We start from the raw sequence: 20,083 nt of genomic DNA on the forward strand, positions 1-20,083 counted from the left end.
GATACTGATACTAATCGATGCCGGCCACACTTTGAGAGTTTACAAAATTAGACAGCTGAACAGTAGAGAATTTAATACAGAAGCCGTGAAACAATTTAGAGACTAGAGGTCACTTAGCTAGCTCTTTGGCCTCTTAGGGTATGGCGGTAGGGGTGGAGAGTGGGGAGCAAGCTTTAAATGCTCTCTGGAGACAGCATCAATGGCAGTTGTTTTGATGCATGGGATGGGGAGGAGCTGGAAAGACAGCAAGGTTTAAGGTGTAAATACAGGAAGAGAGAACAGGCAGGGCGGCAGGAAACCCTGGCTGTTTTACACTTCACTGGCTCGCCCATGGCTTCAGGGTCCAAAGAGTGGCACTTGGTAACGGGAGGAATGGGCGCTTTCCTGGGTAATTGTTTTTGAATGCTCCATGGTGATTAGATACCAGGCCTTGGAAGTACTCCCCAAAGTTTATGAAGTCTAGACATGGCTGAAAGCCTTCTCTTACCATAGTAAATGGCTCATACCATTTAGCCTTCTAAAGTCCTTCCCCTCTGACCAGAACAAGCCATCACATCATATGACTTCATTGACTTGGTTCAGATGACTTCAAGGCCCTGCTCAGGTCCCACAGTCTGCAGCGGCTGTTCCTTGGGCTCTGGCTACATCTGTGTCCTGTCTGGATTTGAGGTATTTATACCCAGTGGGACTGAAACATCTCGGTTAGCTCCACACTGTCCATCCCCACACGCCCTGCAAAGGCATCAGAAGTGCAGACGGCTACCCAGCACCAGTTCTTGAACCTCTGCTGGCCAGGACAGAGCTGCTAAGGACACTGTGTGTGCTTTGTTTCATGTTCCACACGTCTGATAGGCAGCGGGAGCAACACACATACACGAGTCTTTTGTCTTTGATCGGTTGGTTGGGTTTGGGGTCATTTTTAGAATTTCGTGTGAACTTGGTGGTGCACAGGGTGGTGAGAGCTGCTGGGGGCTGTTGCATTTTCCCCTTGTTTCTGAGGGGAATTTGCAAAGGTGTGAATCTGGTCCTAGACTGCCTTTGGGCGTCTGACCTGGGCAGTCAAACAGTGATTTAACAGGCACTGCCTGTCTCTGAAGTGATGCTGTTCCAGACTCCCAGGTTGACTTTGGTTAGACGTAGGACCTCAAAAAAGATTTCCTAGGAACCTGTTAGGGGGTGTGAGGTGGGAAACCTGGGGAGAGGAGGCTTGGGGACGTTGGTACTATCCATTGGGAGAAACCTATGCTACTTGGTAGTGTGGCTGTGTAAAGACCCATGGGGCTGGGTGCTGTGGGGAGTAGGGAGGTTTCCAGTCTGTGGTGGTTTGGCCAGGGCAGCCAGAGAAGGCAGAATGGTCCCCAAGGACTGGGAGGAGAAGCTGGGGATGTTTGGACAAGGGGGCCCTTTGAAGTTGTTCCCTTGTGTGTTTCTATCCCAGGCCTGGACCCTCCCCCTCCATAAAGCCATTAGCTTCTGGAGCCAGCCTTATCTCTGCCCCATCTCTCTAAGTTCTACCTTCACAGACCTCCTATCTTGAGGTGGAGGAGGATTTATGGGGGGTCTAGGAGGAGGAGGGACATCCCCTAGAGGAGGCGGTGAAGTCGGTTAGGAAAGTTAGCGTTGTTAGCGCCCAGCTAAAGGCCGGATCATTTCCGAGCTGGTTCTACATGACAAAAGCTGAGAGCAAATCTCTCTTTGATCTGCCCCTTGCCGGCCCCACACACCTGCCTGTTGGTGCCCAGCCCCAGCTGAGACCTCCAGGAGGAAAACCAAAAGGGGTGGGGAACAGGCACATCCCCACTCAGAATCCTGCTCGGGCCATCTTCCGCTCTTAGAGGTCCGAGGTCAAACATTTCCTATACCGAAGGTCTAAAAAGCATCTGCCGCCCCCTCCCGGAGAGTCTAGAGACCCAGAAACTCAGCATCAGCGTGGTGAGCTAGCCTGGGACTGTCTGGGGCGTGTGCTGTGCCTGTGTGCGTGCGTGCGTGTGCGTGCGTGTGTCTACTGGAAATGAGGAGAACCTAGCTGTAGGTGGGCATTTGATCGATTGCTCTAGGATGCCAAAGCTGTATTTTCCTAATGTGCCAGGTGTGTCTCAGCCAAGGCAATGGTGGCAACATCATTGCAGCAAGGGAGAGGGCAGGACCTCCCGGAAGATTTGGGAGAAGTGGCCCAGAGCTGGTGCTGTTCAAATGCTGCTGGAATCACATTCCATGTGGCCCTTCAAAGGCCAAAGTGTTGGGGGGAGGAGACAGGTCGCCAAAGCCTGCTCCTGGGAGGCTCCTGCGTGGCCATGGAAGTAAAAGGGCCTTGATGTTCTCCCTGCTCTTACTCCTTAAGAGTAAACAAGGATTTGTGTTCAGAAAACTTAAGAGCAGGGAGAGAGAGAGGACAGCCTATTGGGGTGTAATCACTTCCAATTCTGCAGGTGTTTAACCCTTCACCCTTACAAAGAGTCTCATAGAGAATTAAATCTCTGAACTGGAGGGGGTGGTTTTCGTTTTTGTTGTTTTTAAGTACAAGGGTGCCCCTTTGGCTCTGTGCTCCTGTCCTGGGCTCTAGAAGGGCAGGTGTGCTTCCTAATTGCTGCACCAGGCACACTCTTCTTGAAATGGGCAGTGTTCATTAGCTTTTCTGGCTTCCCAGCTTGCGCCTTTCGGAATGGGGTCCTGAGTAAGGGACTACAAGACCCTGTGGTGAGCAGCTTCCCAGTAAGAGGAGGCTGGAAAGGAAGGGCTGAATTTCTCACGGGGAGGGGAAGGAGGGCAGAATTTGCCTTCAGATCCCTCCCACGGCTCTGAGCATTTCTGCCGTACTGTCCCCCTCTCTCCCGGGCTCCCCAGGTCTGTGGCCTTTGCATGCTGACTCTCCTCTCCTTCCCTCTCTCCAGGGAGCTCCGCTTCAGAAGATGTTGGTCCCGGGGCACTGGGATGGGCTGAGGTTGACCATGCCCAGCCTGATGTTGCTGTTCATAGCAGCTCTGCTCTCCAGCTGGGCCCAGCTCCTAACAGATGCCAGCTCCTGGTGGTGAGTGAGAGAACTGAGGGCTTAGCCTGTGCCGACCTTGAGGCTGCTTGGGTAACCAAGATTCCCCTTCATAAGCAGTGCCCCATGGGAGTGATCACACCTTTATCTGAGGAATACCAGGGGCCTCTGTCATCCCAGGAAGGCTGGGACAGCTCATTTTCTCCCTCAAGCTCCCAAAGGTGAGAGCTTCAAGAGAAGAATATAGGCTTTGGTCATGTGATTTCCCGCCCACTTAGATCTTGTCTAAAACCCTTCCTGAAGGTGCTCTCCCCCAGCCTGTGAATTGTAACAAATAGCTTTTATTGTTACTTAGCCAACAAAAAATATTGATAGCATAAATGAGACCCTGAAATCCATTTTTAGAAACACACACAAACACACACATTATTTAAAATTTTTTATTGGTGTTTTTGCTGTGGGTGTTATATCCCCTGGAAATGGAGTTGCAGACAGTTGTCAGCAGCCATGTGGGTGCTGGGAATTGAACCCTGGTCTAGTGGTCTTAACCTCTGAGCCATCTGTCTCTCCAGCCCCACGAGCCATCTCTCCAGCCCTCCTACCCCACATTATTAAGACTGAGGCAGACAGACCACTTGAGCCCAAATAATTCAAGGTCATCCTGTAGAACACAGTGAGACCCCCCCATCACAAAAAAGTGTGTAAATATTTGTGTGTGTGTGTGTGTGTGTGTGTGTGTACAAGTATGTGTATGTATAGTGTGGTGTTGTAGCTCTCTGTGTTTTTGTTTTTTGTTTGTTTGGGGATTTTGCTGGTAGAAGTAGATATAGTAAAATTCCTACTAGATCAGTTTGAAGGTCAGAAGGGGTCTTTGTAGAAAGAAAGCCCTTAAAAACATCTTTTGTGTTTTTAAGGCCACCGTGTTTGCCAAGTAGACATGGAAATGGCACGGTCTGTGCCCAACTCGGGCTTTTATTCAGCTGGCAAATCTGTAAGTCTTTCATCTAACTTAGCTCTTCATCTGTGATATGTGCCAGATGACGAATCAGCCCCCAAGCCGATGAGCAGAGGTCTGGGCTGCCGAGAGGTGGGAAAAGAGAATGGTTAGGGTACATGGTCACGTGTGGTTCTGTCTTAAAGGCATGAGCAGATTTGCATTAGGGGAATCGGTGGCCTTCCATCATGCACCCTGCACTTGGCTAAGCTCCTTATTCTTCCTCCTCCAATGAGGTTTGTGCTCTCTACCGGCAGCTCACTTTTTCTGTTCTCTCCCTCCAGTGAATGGCTGCCCCACTCAGCCCATTAAGTCTGCCCTTGTCCTTTAAGACAGTTCAAATTTTTGTTGTGTTTTGGTTTGGTTTTTTTTGTGTGTGTGTTTTTTTTTTGTTTTGTTTTGTTTTTGATTCAGGGTCTCGCTATGTAGCTGTGACTGTCCTGGATGGAAGTCACCATGCAGATCAGGCTGGCCTCAAACTCACAGAGATCCACCTTTGTCTGCCTCCCACTTGCTGGGATTAAAGGGGTGCACAGCCACACCCTACCATCTCTTGTCTGAGGCATATGATCTCTCACATAGCGTTTGTGCTCGTGCCTCAGTTTCCCTGAAGTTCCCTTCTCATGTTGAGAATGTGGTGGAGAGGGATTTCGTGAATGCCTAGAGCTGCAGCTGGCACAGCTGGCGCATTCACCTCGGGCCTTCCCCCCTTCTGCGTTACTTGTAGGTCGCTAGCTCTGAACCCGGTGCAGAGACCTGAGATGTTCATCATTGGTGCTCAGCCTGTGTGCAGCCAGCTTCCCGGGCTTTCCCCAGGCCAGAGAAAGCTGTGTCAGTTGTATCAGGAGCACATGTCCTACATCGGGGAGGGAGCCAAGACGGGCATCAGGGAGTGCCAGCACCAGTTCCGGCAGAGGCGGTGGAACTGCAGCACTGTGGACAACACGTCTGTCTTTGGCAGAGTCATGCAGATAGGTAAGAGGCCACTTGAGCTTGGCTTGGTCACAGGATCTTTGTCTTCACACCTGGGGGCATGTCTCCTCCCCAGTGACTGGTCCATTGGTAGCATGAGTGGAAGCCTCATGCATCCTGTTGGGCTTGGGAACGTGTTAGGAGGAAGAATCATAGCAGTAACTGCGTCACCCTGCGTTCCTCTAGGTCAGACTCACCCTGGGGCTGTCTGACTCACTCTGGGAAGGAACAGACGGAAGTCTGAGTAAGGAGGGAGTGGATTAGAGGCCTGCCTGCCGTGGCTACCTTTGTCTCTCAGTGCTGGAAGGGCCTTTTCAGAAGTCTTTACCGAGGGGAGAAAAAAGAATCCCAAACTGCATGTTTGACATCTAAGATTTTCACTTCTTCCCCTTGAGCCCTTGAGCAGAAGGTGAAAACATGGTGCCAGATTGGTAATAGCTGTCATTAACCAGGTCCAGGCCTGGCTTTCTCCTTTGAAAACGTGCATGTGAAAGTGGTGGGAGAGGAAGATGAGAGGGACCACTGCTCAGGATCCGCTCCCCCCTCCCGTGTCGGCAGGGCAGCTGGTGAGAGCTCCGCTGTCCTATTGCCCAAATGGAGGTGTGATTTGTGTCTAATTGTCTTAGGTTCTTTTGAAATGCAATCCTCCCCTCCCTGGCAAGAAATTGAGAAACCAGGCCCTATTCTGCTGGGTCTTAGCTCCAGGACCATAAAAAGAAGGTGTTGGTAGCCTTGCCTCTGCCTTCTTCCCGGACAGCTCCCTCTCCCTCTACTGCATTCTGGAGTTAGCTGGTGCTGGGACTTTCCCAAAGTAGGTTTGGTTCCAGCAGGGTGTTTGGGGGTGGGCAGAGATTTTAAAGTATTCTATTAGAAAGAACCCCCCCCCCCCGGCTCCCACTCACACACTTACTCCAAACATCTTCCCCAGCCTTAAATTGAAGAGTGAAAGTCTCCTTTGACCTCTGCATTTGCCTTTGGGATCAGCTCTGGCTGTAGGAAAATGTGCCTGTGTTCCGCGATGGCCTGAGGGGCAGTTTTCCCAGAAAGCTGACGTGGCTTTTGGTGGGATTTACTTACTGATTCTTGAGGGAGGAGTCCTCTTGGCACCCCTTGGAACTGTACCTGTCCTGTCTAAGCAGTTTTGGGTGGGACCATGAGACCAGTGCGGGTGGGGAGTGGCATCTTTGTCCTGCAAACAGGAGAACCTAATTTGATCTCCAGCACCCACATAAAAGGCATGAGAACCCAAATTCAATCTGCAGCACCCGCATACAAAGATGGCTGCAGTGATACATGATTGTAACCCCAATGTTAAAGAGGCAGAGACAGGCAGATCCCTAGGACTTGCTGGCAGCCAGCCTAGCCAAACTTGTGAGCATCAGGACCTAGTGAAAGATCTTGTCTCCAAAAACAAGGTGGGTGGCTCCCGAGGAACAACAAACCAGGCTGTGAGGCAGTGTGGTGGAGAGCTGCCTTGGGCAGGTTCGGAGACAAGACTAACATTTTTCATTGTCCGGGGAATAAGAGCCAGTGGACTAGGGCCTGATGGGAATGTACATCTACCTGCACACGTCCCACTCACCTGCGTGTTCAAACGGGGTGGGGTATGAGGAATAGACACCGTGAGTCTGATTGCATCGTAGGGTGACTGGCGCAGGGCAGGCAGACCTTATAGAGGAGGTACATCCCGCTTGATCCGTTTCAGTTACCAGCAGGAGTGCTTTGGTCTGTCTGATGTTCCCCACTCTTCTTTTGTTAGTTAGTTTGATTGATTGTTTTTTCTCATTGCTATTATCTGTTTGTTTGAGATAGGGTCTCTTTAAGTAGCCCTGGATGTTCTAGAACTCTCTATGTAGACCAGGCTGGACTTGAACTCATGGAGATCAGCCCACCTCAGCCTCCCTAATGCTGGGATTAAAGGCGTGTGTCACCACACCCCAGCTCTCCCACTCCTTTTTGTAGCCTCCCTGAAGGCTTTCCTGGCCTGAGCAAGCAGCCATCCTTCCTCCTGTGCCCAGGGTAGCTCCTTCTAGGATCCGGGGAGGTATCACTAGACTCCCCTCTTCTTGATGCTGCAGCAAAAGTCATCACCAGAGGGCAGCAGAGTGGCTCAGAAGAGCAGCCTGGCTTCTAAAGCCTCTGCTCGGAAGCAGTGGGACAGCAGAGGAAGCCTGAGAGCTGACCATTGAGTTTCCCTGGAGTCGGAGAGATGTGAGGTCTCTCCAGTCGCCCTGTGGCCATGGCATGCTGGCCTTGTATCATTGGGATGGTTTGGCTTTACATTAATCTGTGACTGTTTCATGTCTAGATTACGCCCCCTCCCCCCACAGTACACACGCACACACTGCTTATCTAACCTGTAGTAGCAAGGAGCTCTCTTGCAAGAGATTTCTATGCAATACTCTCTTACCCAAGACCCAGGTGCTGCCCCATACAGTTAACACTGCATAGTCTCAGAGTCTGACCACACCCTTCCAGCAGAGGCAGAATGAGTCCAGTGTGCTGGAGGACACTTTCAGATCCCATAACCAGATGTCAGTTTGGTGTATTACATTCAGAGATGGATACGTGGTTTCAGGAGGCATTTGGAGAGGGCCGGTTGGACTCTGAGAAGCATATTTGCTAAAGGAGGGTAAAAGAAATCAGACATATGTAGCTTGGGAAAGGAACACATAAAAGGCATGTTTCTTGTTTTCAAACACTCGAGAGCTGTCAAATGGATAGAGGATTAGGAAGTGCCGTTCCAGCAGGCAGACATTATAAGGAGGCGTATTTTGGTTTCATATGAGAAGGAACTTTCTAGTGATAGAATCATTTATAAAGAGAAAGGGAAAAAGATGAATAAGCTGCTTTGAAAGGCCAGCTGTTTTTCTGAGGAATGCCGGAAGATAATGCTTGTGGAGAAGGGAAAGGGGCCCTGGGCTGAGGACGTTAAGGCTCTGTCCTGCTCCAGGGTGTCTCAGGGCTTGGGAAGCCTTCTGGAAGACTTCTCAGGCATGACTCACTCAGAACAGGGCCCAGCCTGCTTCGTTAAAAGCACATAATGCTCTTCCAGAGGACCCGAGTTCAGCTCCCAGCACCTACATTATCAGACTGCTCAGAACCGCCTTTGACTCTAGTTCCAGGAGATCCAGCACCCTCTTCTGGCCCCCACAGGTACTGCGCTCACATTCACATTTCTCTATGAAGATATGCACTATGCACAATTTAAAATTCAAAGAGTTAGCCGGGCGGTGGTGGCGCACGCCTTTAATCCCAGCACTCGGGAGGCAGAGGCAGGCGGATCTCTGTGAGTTCGAGACCAGCCTGGTCTACAAGAGCTAGTTCCAGGACAGGCTCCAAAAGCTACAGAGAAACCCTGTCTCGAAAAACAAAAAAACAAAAAAAAAAAAAAAAAAAAAAAAAAAAAAAAATTCAAAGAGTTTCTTGGATATCTTACTATCCCAATCTCATTCACTGCTACAATCAGCACTGGGGCAGGTGTCAATCAAAGTGGAGCCTTCTACCTTTAGGTGGAGGCTCCAGGGGGTGTTCCTGTTCACAAATAACCAGAGCTGATCATTAATTGTGGAAAAACTGATTCACTCAGTGTGGGTCTGATTTCTGACACCGCTGTGTGGTGCCAAGGTAATCAAGAAGTAGGGATCACTCCAGACTTTCCTCTCAGATTCATTGTATTATTTGTATGCACGTATGTGTGCCTATGTGTGTGCATGCAGAGGAGGGCATCAGATCCTCTGGAGCTAGGGTCACAGGGGGCTGTGAGCCACCTGACCTGGGTGCTGAGAACCAAACTCCAGCCTTCTGCAAGAGCAGCAAATATTCTTAACTGTGGAGCCATCTCCCCAGCCTGCATACCTGTTAATTGACCGCAGGCTTCTGCCTCTTCACCCTCCCGGTGTGGAGACTTGGGAGTCACAAAGGAAAGCAGATCATTCTATCTGGTGCAGTATCAAGGCCAGGAGGAATCAGTGGCCTGCCAAGAGCCGCTTCTCTCAATGTCCCACACCAGTGTCTTCTGTTATTTGTTAAAGCAGCTGTACGGGAATATCATTCCTGTCACATACAATGCACCATTTAAAGGTGTACATTTGGTGGTCTTCAGAGTATGTACTAGATGTACGGCTGTAGCCACTAAGTCCAGCATTTGTACCGCCCCTTAACTGTCACTGTCCAACCCCCACCCCCGGCCCTGGGCTACAGCTAATCTCTAGATTTTTCCCATTCTGAACATCCCTATAAATAGGATCAAACAATAAATAGCCTCTTCTCTTGATGCAATTATTTAAAGTTTTATCCATGTTGTGACATATGTTGGTACTTCATTCCTGTTACTATTTCACTGTATGGCTAATGGCACATTGTTTTTGTTCATCCATTGATAGATAGTTGGGTTCTTTCATTCTTTCTCTTTCTTTTCTTGTGGTCATTATGAATCATGCTGCAATGAGCATCCACAGAGAAACATTTGGACACATATCTCTGTTTCCATTGGGCATATTTTTAGGAATGGAATTGCTGCATCATCTGGGAACTCTGCTAACATTTTCAGTTGCCGCCAGGCTGGTTTCCAAAGCATCTGCACCCAATAACATTCCCATCCACCATGCAACAGCATGCACCGTGGGAGGCTGTTAACATTCCCATCCACCATGCAACAGAGCATGCACCATAGGAGGCTGTTAACATTAAAACCCCAGTGCAACAGAGCGTGCACCGTGGGAGGCTGTTAACATTCCCATCCACCATGCAACAGCATGCACTGTGGGAGGCTGTTAACATTCCCACCCACCATGCAACAGCATGCACCGTGGGAGGCTGTTAACATTCCCACCCACCATGCAACAGCATGCACCATGGGAGGCTGTTAATATTCCCATCTCCAGTGCAAAAGAGCATGCACCATGGGAGGCTGTTAATATTCACATCCACCATGCAACAGAGCATGCACCATGGGAGACTGTTAACATTCACATCCACCATGCAACAGAGCATGCACCATGGGAGGCTGTTTTGTTTTTCTTTTTGTTTTTTTGTTTTTTTTCCACTGTGTAGCTCTGGGTGTCCTGGAACTCACTGTGTAGACCTCAAAATCACAGACATCCACCTGCCTCTGCTTCCTAATTGCTGGGATTAAAGTCATGGACCACTATCTGCACTGTGGAATTTTTAAAGTGGATTGCTGTAGCCATAAAGAGGAACATAGTTGGGACTCTATCAGAGATTACTGGGGGCTGAGACTTCAGCTGTGGCTCCCCAGTGCTCTTGAATTGATGGACATCGTGAGGCCAAAGAAGAGAGCTGGAAATGCAGGACTGTTGTCTGTTGCCTTCTATTCCTGGCCTCTGCCAGGGTCCGACTAGACAGCAGCAGCCACGAAGAGGACAGACACACAGATATTTAGCTTATGGGTGGGAGAGAAATGGTGTCTGAAGGAGAAGCCATTCTTGTTTGGATGCGGACTTGCTCTATTATTCTCTTAATTTCCTCTTCGGTCTCATTCTGTTACTCCCGAATGGTCCCTAAGTTGCAGGAAGCCCATTCCCCCTCTCCTTACAGCTCCTCCCAGGAGTGACTGTTAGGGTCCCATGAAGTACAGTGATTGAGTGTTGACCAGGCCTGGAGGGTTTCATAGAGTAGAGCTGGGACCAAGAGGCAGAAGTCAGAATGGGCCAAGGTCAGCCCATGGCAAGGAGTGTCTAGCAATCAGTGCTACGGAAAGGGCAGGCATCTCCTGGGACACTGCTTCCCACAAGGTAAGCCACAACCAAGCAGAGGGAGGGAGAGGCCATCAGCGGAGGACAGTGACCTGCTTACCATCTATTATCCCCTGCTGCAGGTAGCCGGGAGACTGCCTTCACCTATGCAGTGAGTGCTGCAGGCGTGGTGAATGCCATCAGCCGTGCTTGCCGAGAGGGTGAGCTGTCCACCTGTGGCTGCAGCCGGACTGCGAGGCCCAAGGACCTGCCACGAGACTGGCTGTGGGGTGGCTGTGGGGACAATGTGGAGTACGGCTACCGCTTTGCCAAAGAGTTTGTAGATGCCCGAGAGCGTGAGAAGAACTTTGCCAAGGGATCAGAGGAGCAGGGCCGAGCCCTCATGAACCTACAGAACAACGAGGCTGGCCGCCGGGTAAGCCATCTGTCCTCCTGACCACTGCCAAGGAGCTAAGGGTGTGGTTGTATACCCTTGTCACTGAGCTGACCCCTTTCCTTGTGCACCACTTCTACTGTGATTGTCTTTCTTTCTAGGGGTGTGGAGGAGTAGCTTTGTTTCTTGGTTGGTGGTGGTTTGTTTTGGGATAAGATCTCATTCTAGCTCAGGCTGGCCTGGCATGCACATTGTAGATCAGGCTGGCCTCAAACTCAAGAGATCCGCCTGCCTCTGCCTCCTGGGTGCTGGCTTTTGTTTTGTTTTTGTTTGTTTGTTTGTTTGGTTGGTTGGGTTTTCATGACAGGGTTTCTCTGTATAGCTGTGGTTGTCTTGGAACTTGATCTGTAGGTCAGGCTGGTCTTAATCTCAGAGATCCGCCTGCTTCTACCTTCTGATTTCTGGGATTAGAGGTATAGGCCACCACTGGTTTGTATTTGTTTTTTAAAACAAGGTCTTGTTGCCCAGGTAGACAACCTTCTGCCTCACCCTCCCAGGAGATGGGACTACCTACAGGTGCCTATTATAGCACCTGGCTCCTGACTGTCATTTTTCTAGCTTTATCTCTTCAGAGGGACTTCAATTCCTTCAGGACTGAGGTGCAATATTTTATAGACAGAAGTTTCTGTCCTGCCCAGTCTTGTAGCTATCCAGTCCCAAATAAACACACAGAGGCTTATATTAATTATAAACTGCTTGTCTTATTGCTCAGGCTTATTACTAACTAGCCCTTATGACTTAAATTCACCCATAATTCTTGTCTATATTTAGTCACGTGGCTTGATAACCTTTTCTCAAGAAGGCATTCTCATCTTGTTAACTCTGCATCTGACTGGTGACTGACTCTCTCTGCTTTCCTCCTCCCAGAATTCTTCTAGTCTGATTGTTCCGCCTATACTTCCTGCCTGGCTACTGGCCAATCAGTGTTTTATTAAACCAATATGAGTCACAAATCTTTACAGTGTATAAGAGCATTATCCCACAGCAGTGTTTTGTCTTGACCAACCCTCTCATGATGATTAGATGTTTCAGTTATTAAATGTAGCCTTGGATTTGTTGTTGTTACAGCATCAGGTGAGCCTGGGGTTGACTTTGAAGAGTTGCTATGAGCGGATACAGAGCCACAGCCCAAACACATTCAGGGGTAATGGTGGATGCACTCTGGGCTGGGAGGTTTTAGGCTGAAGTGGGGATGAGGAAACACGGCTGTCTTCAAAGCTTCAGGTTTAGTAGAAGATGAAACACGGGCAACTCACTACAGCAATACATACCTGGCTGTTGCCTGTCGTCCCCCATCCTCCCTACAACCTCTGGGGACAACACCATAGCAGCTCTGCTCCCTTACTCCTTGCAGATTCCTCAAATGGCACTTCTGAGAACAGCTGCCCCATGGTGGCCCATCGCCTGTCTCTTTAGCTCTTGAATGGCCACTTTCTACCCTCTTTCAAGATCAGACATCTATAATCCCAGGTACAAATGAGGCTGAGGCAGGAGGATCGCTTGAGCCTAGTTCAGGGCCAAGCTGAGTGAGACCTCAAAAAGAAAACAAAACAGACCTGAACTCAACGCCACCCAAACCTTAAGATCTTTCCCGCTCCCTACAGGCTTCTTGCACTGGAGCCCGAGTGAAGCCTTTCTCGCTTTCTTGAGGTATTTCCCACCCTGCTTTTCCCTGATGAAGGTCAGCCTTGCTGGCTGTGGTTCTTGGGACACCCTTTAATGGGCTTCGCACGGTCCAGCACATGATTACAAGAGCAGTTTCTGCGTTGTCTCCTCATGGTTAAGAAAGAGGTCTGCTTCACAGAAGGAGGGAGGGGTCTCTGTGTCAACCCTGCTCTGAGCTCATACCCGGCACTGTGGCAGTGCCAGGAACTAGGCGGCATTCTGATCTGTACTGAAGGTAGAGGGAAGACATCACCTCCCTTCCCTTCACAGTTTGACCCTACTCTTGTTGGCTCCTTGTTTTATTGCCCTTAATCATTTGTTTGTCCTGGCCCCTTCTCCGCTGCCTTCCTCTGTCTGGCTCCCAGGCTTTAGCTCCTTCCCCCAGACTGCACGCACACCTCTTTCTCAGCCCTTTGTCTCTCTGCCACAGGCTGCTCCAGGGTGGGAATGCTTGTCCCTCTATTTTCTCTAATCCCTGTCCAAGGAACTCCAACCATCAATCACCACCTGGGACGACGGTATTAGGTCTGGCTCTCACCTCCTCATCTGCACAAAGACTTCTCCATGGAGCATTGCGCAATGGCAGGGTTGAAAAGAGCCCAGACTAGTACTTTAAGACCAGAGTATGCGAGAGCAGCAACAGATTGCCTGCCGTCTGCCATCTTGTCCAACAGCAGAAGCCCTTGTGGCGGAAGCCTCTCTGGGCCCATAAGCAACTCTGGCAGCTTCCTGTGGACACAGGGGCAAGACCAGCAAGCTGGTAATTACTGCTCAACCACATAAGGAGGCCTTTCCAGATAAAAAGGCCTGCTGGGCAACAGTGGCAGATGCTTTTAATCCCAGCACTCAAAAGGCAGAGGCAGGTGGATTTCTGTGAGTTCAAGGCCAGTGTGGTGTACAGAGCAAGTTCTGGGACAACCAGGGCTACACAGTGAAACCCTACCTTAAAAAAAAAGGACTTCAGGGAGGGGAGGGTGGAAGCCTGTGTCTAACGCTGGTGACATACCTATCATGTACCAAGTATGGTATTATGAGATGGGTGTGGCCTGGCACCTTGATATTTGGAGGGGCACAAAAAATAAACAACAGCAAAACATGAAAACAAAAACACTTACCTGAAACAGGGTCTCACTGTGTGCAGCCCTAGCAAGCCTGGAACTGGCTCTATAGCCCAGGCTGGCCTCAAACCTACAGTAGTCATCCTGCCTCTGCCTTTTGGGTGCTAGGATTACAGACATTAGTCAGCAAGCCCAAATCTTAAAAATAAAAAAATGGGCAGGGAGTGTTAAGAATGACACAGGGGCTCTCTGTGTAGCCCAGGCTAGCCACAAACTCATGGCAGTCCTCCTCCTTTACCCCCCACCCCCAGAGTGCTGGGATTATAGGTGTGACTAGCACACTACTAACTGGGACCAAAACATTTTTAAAGCATTTTGTCACCTTCTGTGACTCCGGGAATCAAACTGAGGGTGTTACACAAGCTCGGCAAGTGTTTTACCCTGAACTCCATCCCCAGCCCCGCACTGTTAGTTTTTTTAGTGAGCAGGAAGGGCCTCACGTTAACACTCCCTTCTCTTCCTTCACAAAAGAGCAGCTGTTACAATGTCTGTCGTACCTTCCTCTAGACCAAGGACTGGGAGGATTCCTACACAGTGAAGGGAGACAGCATTCTTTCTCAGGCTTGTGCGGGGATCCTGTCCGTATCTGTGAGCTGGTTCCTCCCTCCTCTGCTCCCCACCCCCGGTATTTATTCCCTTTACAGAGATTTATCCTGCTTCCTGGTGGCTCAGCAGCTACTGTGTACACAGTCGCAGACCCTTAATACTTCCCTTTCCACGTCATCAAATGCTGTTCCCTCCATAAGCAAAGGACCATTTCTACAGAGAGACAGGCTAGAACTCAGGAGTGTGATTTGTTTGGGTCAGAAGGTAACTGCAGAGTCTGTGAAGAGTCTGTGAAGTTCCTGATTGGAGTGGGGCGTGGGAGGTGTCCTTGGTAGCTGTCAGCCAAGTGCTGGTGCCTTTCACCTTGGGGGAAGGTCTTTCTCCTCTTCTGTGCTAAGCCAGCCTAGGCTACCAGAAATGATTATGCTAGCTCCCTTCTGCATGGGCCTGATTGGTTCCCAAGACTCTCTGGAGAGATTCAGTTTCTCCACTGAAAAGTCGTGGGAATAATTCCCTATTAGGAAAACAACCTCCTAACTAGTCCAAGAGCTGCTGCTAATGGCTGCTGCTTCTGGCTCCTGTGGTGGTCTCTGCTCAGCACTGAATAAAGACACAGTCCGGGAACTCTTGAAAAGAAATCTGAGGGAAACCCTGGAGAAATGAGCCCCGATTCTGTTGGGAACAACCGCTGTGGCCAGGAAAATGTCCTGAGGCAGAGATGCATTGTTATCCTGCTCTCTGTACCATGGGCCGACTGCCAAGGCTGCTGTATCAGTGGTCTTAGTTGAAAAGTTCTTAGTGCTCAGCTCTCTGCTCAACTCTGCTTTATAATCTTGAGTTTGAAAGAGCTCAAGTTTAAGCCCACTCCACAGAGTCAAGGTTCATTGACTTCTGAAGTCGATTTGTTCTGGAGCAAATGCTCATACGGGTAGGCTCACCGCCATGCTCCCATGGCATAGGTTTGACCTTACCCCATGCTCCCAGTCTCTCCCAGCCAAGAGTGAGGGATGGGTAGGGGACCTGCCTGCAGATGTGATGGCTTCCAGGAAGCGCATGCTAACATAAGAGCAGGAGTCTTTCTGTTAGTGAGGAATTTGGTAGGATCTGGGAGGACTTCAGGCTGAACCAGGCCGGGACAGCATAGAACACAACTGAATCCTTTCTTTTCTGACTCGTGCTCCGTCTTGTGCAAAGGCTAGACATATTTTGTTGGGTTGTATCTATTTGAAAATTGGATCAACATAGAAAGTTTGAGCCAGGAGCCACGGCTCACATCTGTAGTTCCAGCTGCTCGGGAGACTGGCAAGATCACTTGAGCCTCAAAGTTTGGGAACAGCCTGCACAACAGAACAAGATTCCACTTAAAGAAAATGAAGGGTAGGGTGGGAGGTGAGCGGGAAGTAGCTCAGTTGGTGGGGTGATGGTTCAGGGGGTAGAAGCAATTGCTGCCCAAGTCTAATAATAAACCCATTAGGGTCCCCAGAACCTCTGTAAAAGCTCCATGCAGGAGTGCACACTTGCAACCCCGTACTCCTGTAGCAATGTGGGAAACAGCCTGGAGAATCTCCTGGCAGTGTGAGGATCAGCTAGCCTGGAGTATGTGGGGAGCTGCAGAAATGAGAGGGGCCAGCAAGGCGGCTCAAGTAGGTAAAGGCACCCGAGTGTAAGCCCTGGAACCCACATAAAGGTAGAAGGAGGAAGCTAAGTCTTGAGAGATGCCCTCTGACCTCCATATGCACAGAATAATCTTATGAGAGAACGAGACAAGAGAGATCCTGCCTCAAAACAAGGTAACGTTAAGAATTGACTACCCAAAAGTCCTCTGGCATCGATGTGAGCACCAAGGCCGAGGCACAAGTGTTTCTCTCTCTTTCTCTCTCTCTCTCTCTCTCTCTCTCTCTCTCTCTCTCTCTCTCTCTCTCACACACACACACACACACACACACACACACACACACACATTTTAAAAAGAGTCTTTTGAAGATGGGTATTTGGGAGTACTGTAGGAGTTTGTTTGCTCCAAGGATCAGGATCCCAGGATCCCAACCTGATCCCAGGTTGTCAGGCTTGGCAGCGAGGCCCTTTTTGCTGCTGAGTTCACTGGCCCACCTCTCCTCCCCACCTACTTAACCCACTCTGTGAAGGATTCTCCCTCTTACTCGTCTTTCTCCTCCCCCAGGCTGTGTATAAGATGGCTGACGTCGCCTGCAAATGCCACGGCGTCTCAGGGTCCTGCAGCCTCAAGACCTGCTGGCTCCAGCTGGCTGAGTTCCGCAAGGTGGGGGACCGGCTGAAGGAGAAGTATGATAGTGCCGCGGCCATGCGCGTCACCCGCCAGGGCAAGCTGGAGCTGGCCAACAGCCGCTTCAACCAGCCCACCCCGGAGGACCTGGTCTACGTGGACCCCAGCCCTGACTACTGCCTGCGCAATGAGACCACAGGCTCGCTGGGCACCCAGGGCCGCCTCTGCAACAAGACCTCAGAGGGCATGGATGGCTGTGAGCTCATGTGCTGTGGCCGCGGCTATGACCGCTTCAAGAGCGTCCAGGTGGAGCGTTGCCACTGCAGGTTCCACTGGTGTTGCTTTGTCAGGTGCAAAAAATGCACTGAGATCGTGGACCAGTATGTCTGTAAATGATGGCACCCATGCCTCCAGCCCACTCCTCTCTGCCTCCCAAAAGTCTATATTATATAAATCTATCTAAATATATTTTATATTTGTATAAATGAGTGGATGGTTGATAAATAAGCAAAAGAAGAAAAGGGAGAGGAAGAACTTAAGAGATGCTGGCCCTCTGTGAGGACTGGGCTTTGCTGGTAATCTGTAGCCGGTGGGAGAGAAATGGGCTTTTCCCTGCTTCCTGGCCAGGACTCTCAGGACACAGGGGCTTGAGAGTGTCTATGCGCCATGGCCTCCAGGAAAGAATTAGATGAAGGAGATTGGCTGGTTTCAGGTCTGCAGTCCTTTAGGGAAGATGAGGATCTATGACCCTGGCCAGGAGACCCGGAGGCCCTGTGGGAGGTGGAGACCTGACAACCCCAGTGGTGGCCCAAGTCTTCCCCAGAATGGAGCTAGCTTTAGTAAGGGTCCCAGCACTTGCTTCTTTGCTCATTTGAGTACATAATTGCAGGAAAGGGAGACTCCTTCCTCAGTACTGGGGAGAGGTCTCAAGTCCCTCTGACTGGTGACCTGTAAGGGACCTGTGCCTCCCTGGACTCTGGATCTGTGCTTTGATATGAATGTCACCAGCTCCTGCCACAAAGCTCCTTATCCAAGAGAAGGATGGTCACTTAATCTGCTCCACCAAGGAAGACACGAGCCAGCCTGGGCTCTGACTGGGGATGAAATGCTTCTTGCACAGAGCGGGAAACCTGCTGTTGCTGTTGCTTCCCCTGTCGGGAGGCCTCACGAATGCTGGCAGGTCAGATCAACTGCCTGGTGTCTTCAGACATCTCTGTCCAGATGTACAGTGTCCCTCTGACATTAAATATCTTTTACTGAGGTTTTTCTCCCTCTCCTTATTTGGGCACACATCTATCTCTCTTCGTTCTCATTTGATATGAAACCCGGGGCATCCTGATGTGATGGAGTTTGTGATCCCTGGGTAAAGACCATAGACTCAGTCCAATTATAATGAAAGATTTATTGGTTGGTTAGTGGCTAGCAGGACGAACAACTTCTGAGCTGAATTTCAGATTGTCATGAGAAGGGAAGCAAGGGAAGGATTTTTGAAAGGGGCAAACCACAAGAAGAATTTCAATACCTATGCAGGCAAGAAAAAGCTGGTCTGTTCTGCCAAGTTAAGAGACCCCAACCAATCTTTGGGTATCTACCTAAGCAAGTTACAGAAGCCAAAAAAGCATTTAGTCATAGCTTAACAAGTCGAGAGTCAGGGCTGTACAGTTTCGGATGGGGATCGATCAGTGAGTCAAGGTTACTGGGAACTTGTCTTCCAGGGACTGGACTCAGACAAATGACTGCTGGGTTCCAAGATGAACAGCCCCCTTCTTGAGTGTTCCTTTATGTAACTCTCAGTGTCTGTAGTACTGAAGGAGCCAGAGGACAGCAAGCACTTTGGTCTAATAGGCACCAGAGATGGCTGTTTGTCATTTTTGGCAATGCTGGGAAAATGGCCCCTTTGGCAGAGGGGAACTAGTTTCCTTTAGATCTCACATCCCAGCCTTTGGTTAAGGATAAGGGACAACGTCATCTCTTCTGTACCTACCTCTCAGCTGAAATCGGGCATTTCAGTCAGGGCCCAGGAAGGCTGGAATGCCAGTCAAAGACCAGGAAGGCACAGTTACATCTGGTTTGCTGTGCAGGTTCTGTGGATTACCTGGGGCTAGCAAAGGGAGTCTGGAATGCTGGTCTGAAGCTGGGGCTCAAGTTGGTAGGCAATATTGTCAGAAGCATCTGGTTCTCATTCCTTGCTTTCAGCAAGTCCAGAGCTTGCTAGTTTCAAAGGGCCACCTGAGGCTAGTGTCTTTGGAGCAGTTTGTGTTCCTTAGCTGATTGGAGATCTTCTGGGATAAATATAGACTAGAAGCAGAAGGAAAAGTTAAGGAGCTTAGGGGAAAATCTTAACTCCATTGATTAATGTAAAAACTCTGAACCTTTGAAGTCTTTATATAATAATAGTATAACAAGAGGGATATAAAGCTGAGAATTTTAATTGTTTTATATATTCCTTGGATCATTCTCCTAGATCTTTGTAACTTGCACTTCTTTACCTTAAATCACTTCCTCAGACCCTCACAACTTACTTAAGCTTTATACTCGGACTTTTATATACCTTAAATTACTTTCTTACACCCTCATAACTTATTTAAGCTTCTCTGTCCTTAGACCTTAACAGTGTGCATCTTAAATCTTTTCCTAGACCTTTATAAATTCCATTTTTTTCTAATATTTTACCATGATACACAGGTGGTTAATTACTGAGAGCAGTCACTGCTACAGTGAGCCATCAGTATCAGCAATCTAAGAAAGATAAATTTGACCAGGAAGTATACTCCAAATGGCTTCTGTGTCAATTAAAATGGCAGAGACTTACCTAGAAAGTTGCCCTCGGCTCCTTCACGGTGTCCTTGGGGGCAGAGGGCATCAGTCTTTGGCAGTCACAGAGGACAGCAGTCAGCGTTTCATTTCCACACAGGATAGCTCCTTCAGCTGCCAGGCCCAGAAGATCTGAGGTTTTGTGGATGAGGGCCTTGGGAAACTGGCCTGCCTTGGGAAGCAAAGAGACAGTTTGAATAGGGTCCTGATGGCAGGTGAGGCATGGAACAGTTCTTTGCCAGCAGTTAGCATTACCATAACTAAGGTGGAGTCATTTGTGCCCCTTTGTCTTATTTGGAAGAGACTTTAGGATTGCTTCTAGGAGCTGACAGCTAGCAGTTTTGTCTGTCATGGGAATTTTTTTTCAAGACAGGGTTTTTCTGTGTAGTCCTGGTTGTCCTGAAACTTTGTAGACCAGGCTGGCCTTGAACTCAGAGATCTGCCTGCTTCTGCCTCCTGAGTGCTGGGGTTAAAGCTGTGCACCTCCACACCTGGCCACATATGTTTTTTTAAAACTTTCTTCTTATTTATTTATTGTGTCTTTCACATTATGCATCTTGATCTCGATCATTTCCTGGTCCCTTCGCATCTACCCT

General features: G+C 49.4%; 1 protein-coding gene and 1 long non-coding RNA gene across 2 annotated transcripts; one reads left to right on the forward strand and one right to left on the reverse strand.

The window, feature by feature from the left end:
- The first annotated feature begins 2,904 nt into the window (after nt 1-2,904).
- On the forward strand, nt 2,905-17,069 carry Wnt5b (Wnt family member 5B). Its single transcript, XM_038320712.1, has 4 exons — nt 2,905-3,028; nt 4,708-4,955; nt 10,792-11,084; nt 16,611-17,069. The coding sequence occupies exons 1-4, from the start codon at nt 2,910-2,912 to the stop codon at nt 17,067-17,069; spliced, it is 1,119 nt and encodes a 372-aa protein (XP_038176640.1). The 5' UTR covers nt 2,905-2,909.
- A 986-nt stretch (nt 17,070-18,055) lies between these two features.
- LOC119808380 lies at nt 18,056-19,653 on the reverse strand. The gene is made up of 2 exons (XR_005284424.1): nt 19,486-19,653; nt 18,056-18,971 (listed from the first exon to the last, which is right to left on the reverse strand). It is a non-coding gene; the product is annotated as an uncharacterized LOC119808380 (long non-coding RNA).
- Nucleotides 19,654-20,083: the final 430 nt, after the last annotated feature.

This window comes from Arvicola amphibius, chromosome 2, assembly GCF_903992535.2.
Source record: "Arvicola amphibius chromosome 2, mArvAmp1.2, whole genome shotgun sequence".
NCBI classification, from domain to species: Eukaryota; Metazoa; Chordata; class Mammalia; order Rodentia; family Cricetidae; genus Arvicola; species Arvicola amphibius.

What these genes read in the sequence shown, in the direction of transcription:
- Wnt5b (XM_038320712.1), top strand. Translation starts at nt 2,910, where the DNA reads ATGTTGGTCCCGGGGCACTGGGATGGGCTGAGGTTGACCATGCCCAGC. An exon ending in ACAGATGCCAGCTCCTGGTG is followed by an intron (nt 3,029 to 4,707) that starts GTGAGTGAGAGA and finishes CGTTACTTGTAG; the next exon opens with GTCGCTAGCTCTGAACCCGG. An exon ending in ACAACGAGGCTGGCCGCCGG is followed by an intron (nt 11,085 to 16,610) that starts GTAAGCCATCTG and finishes CTCCTCCCCCAG; the next exon opens with GCTGTGTATAAGATGGCTGA.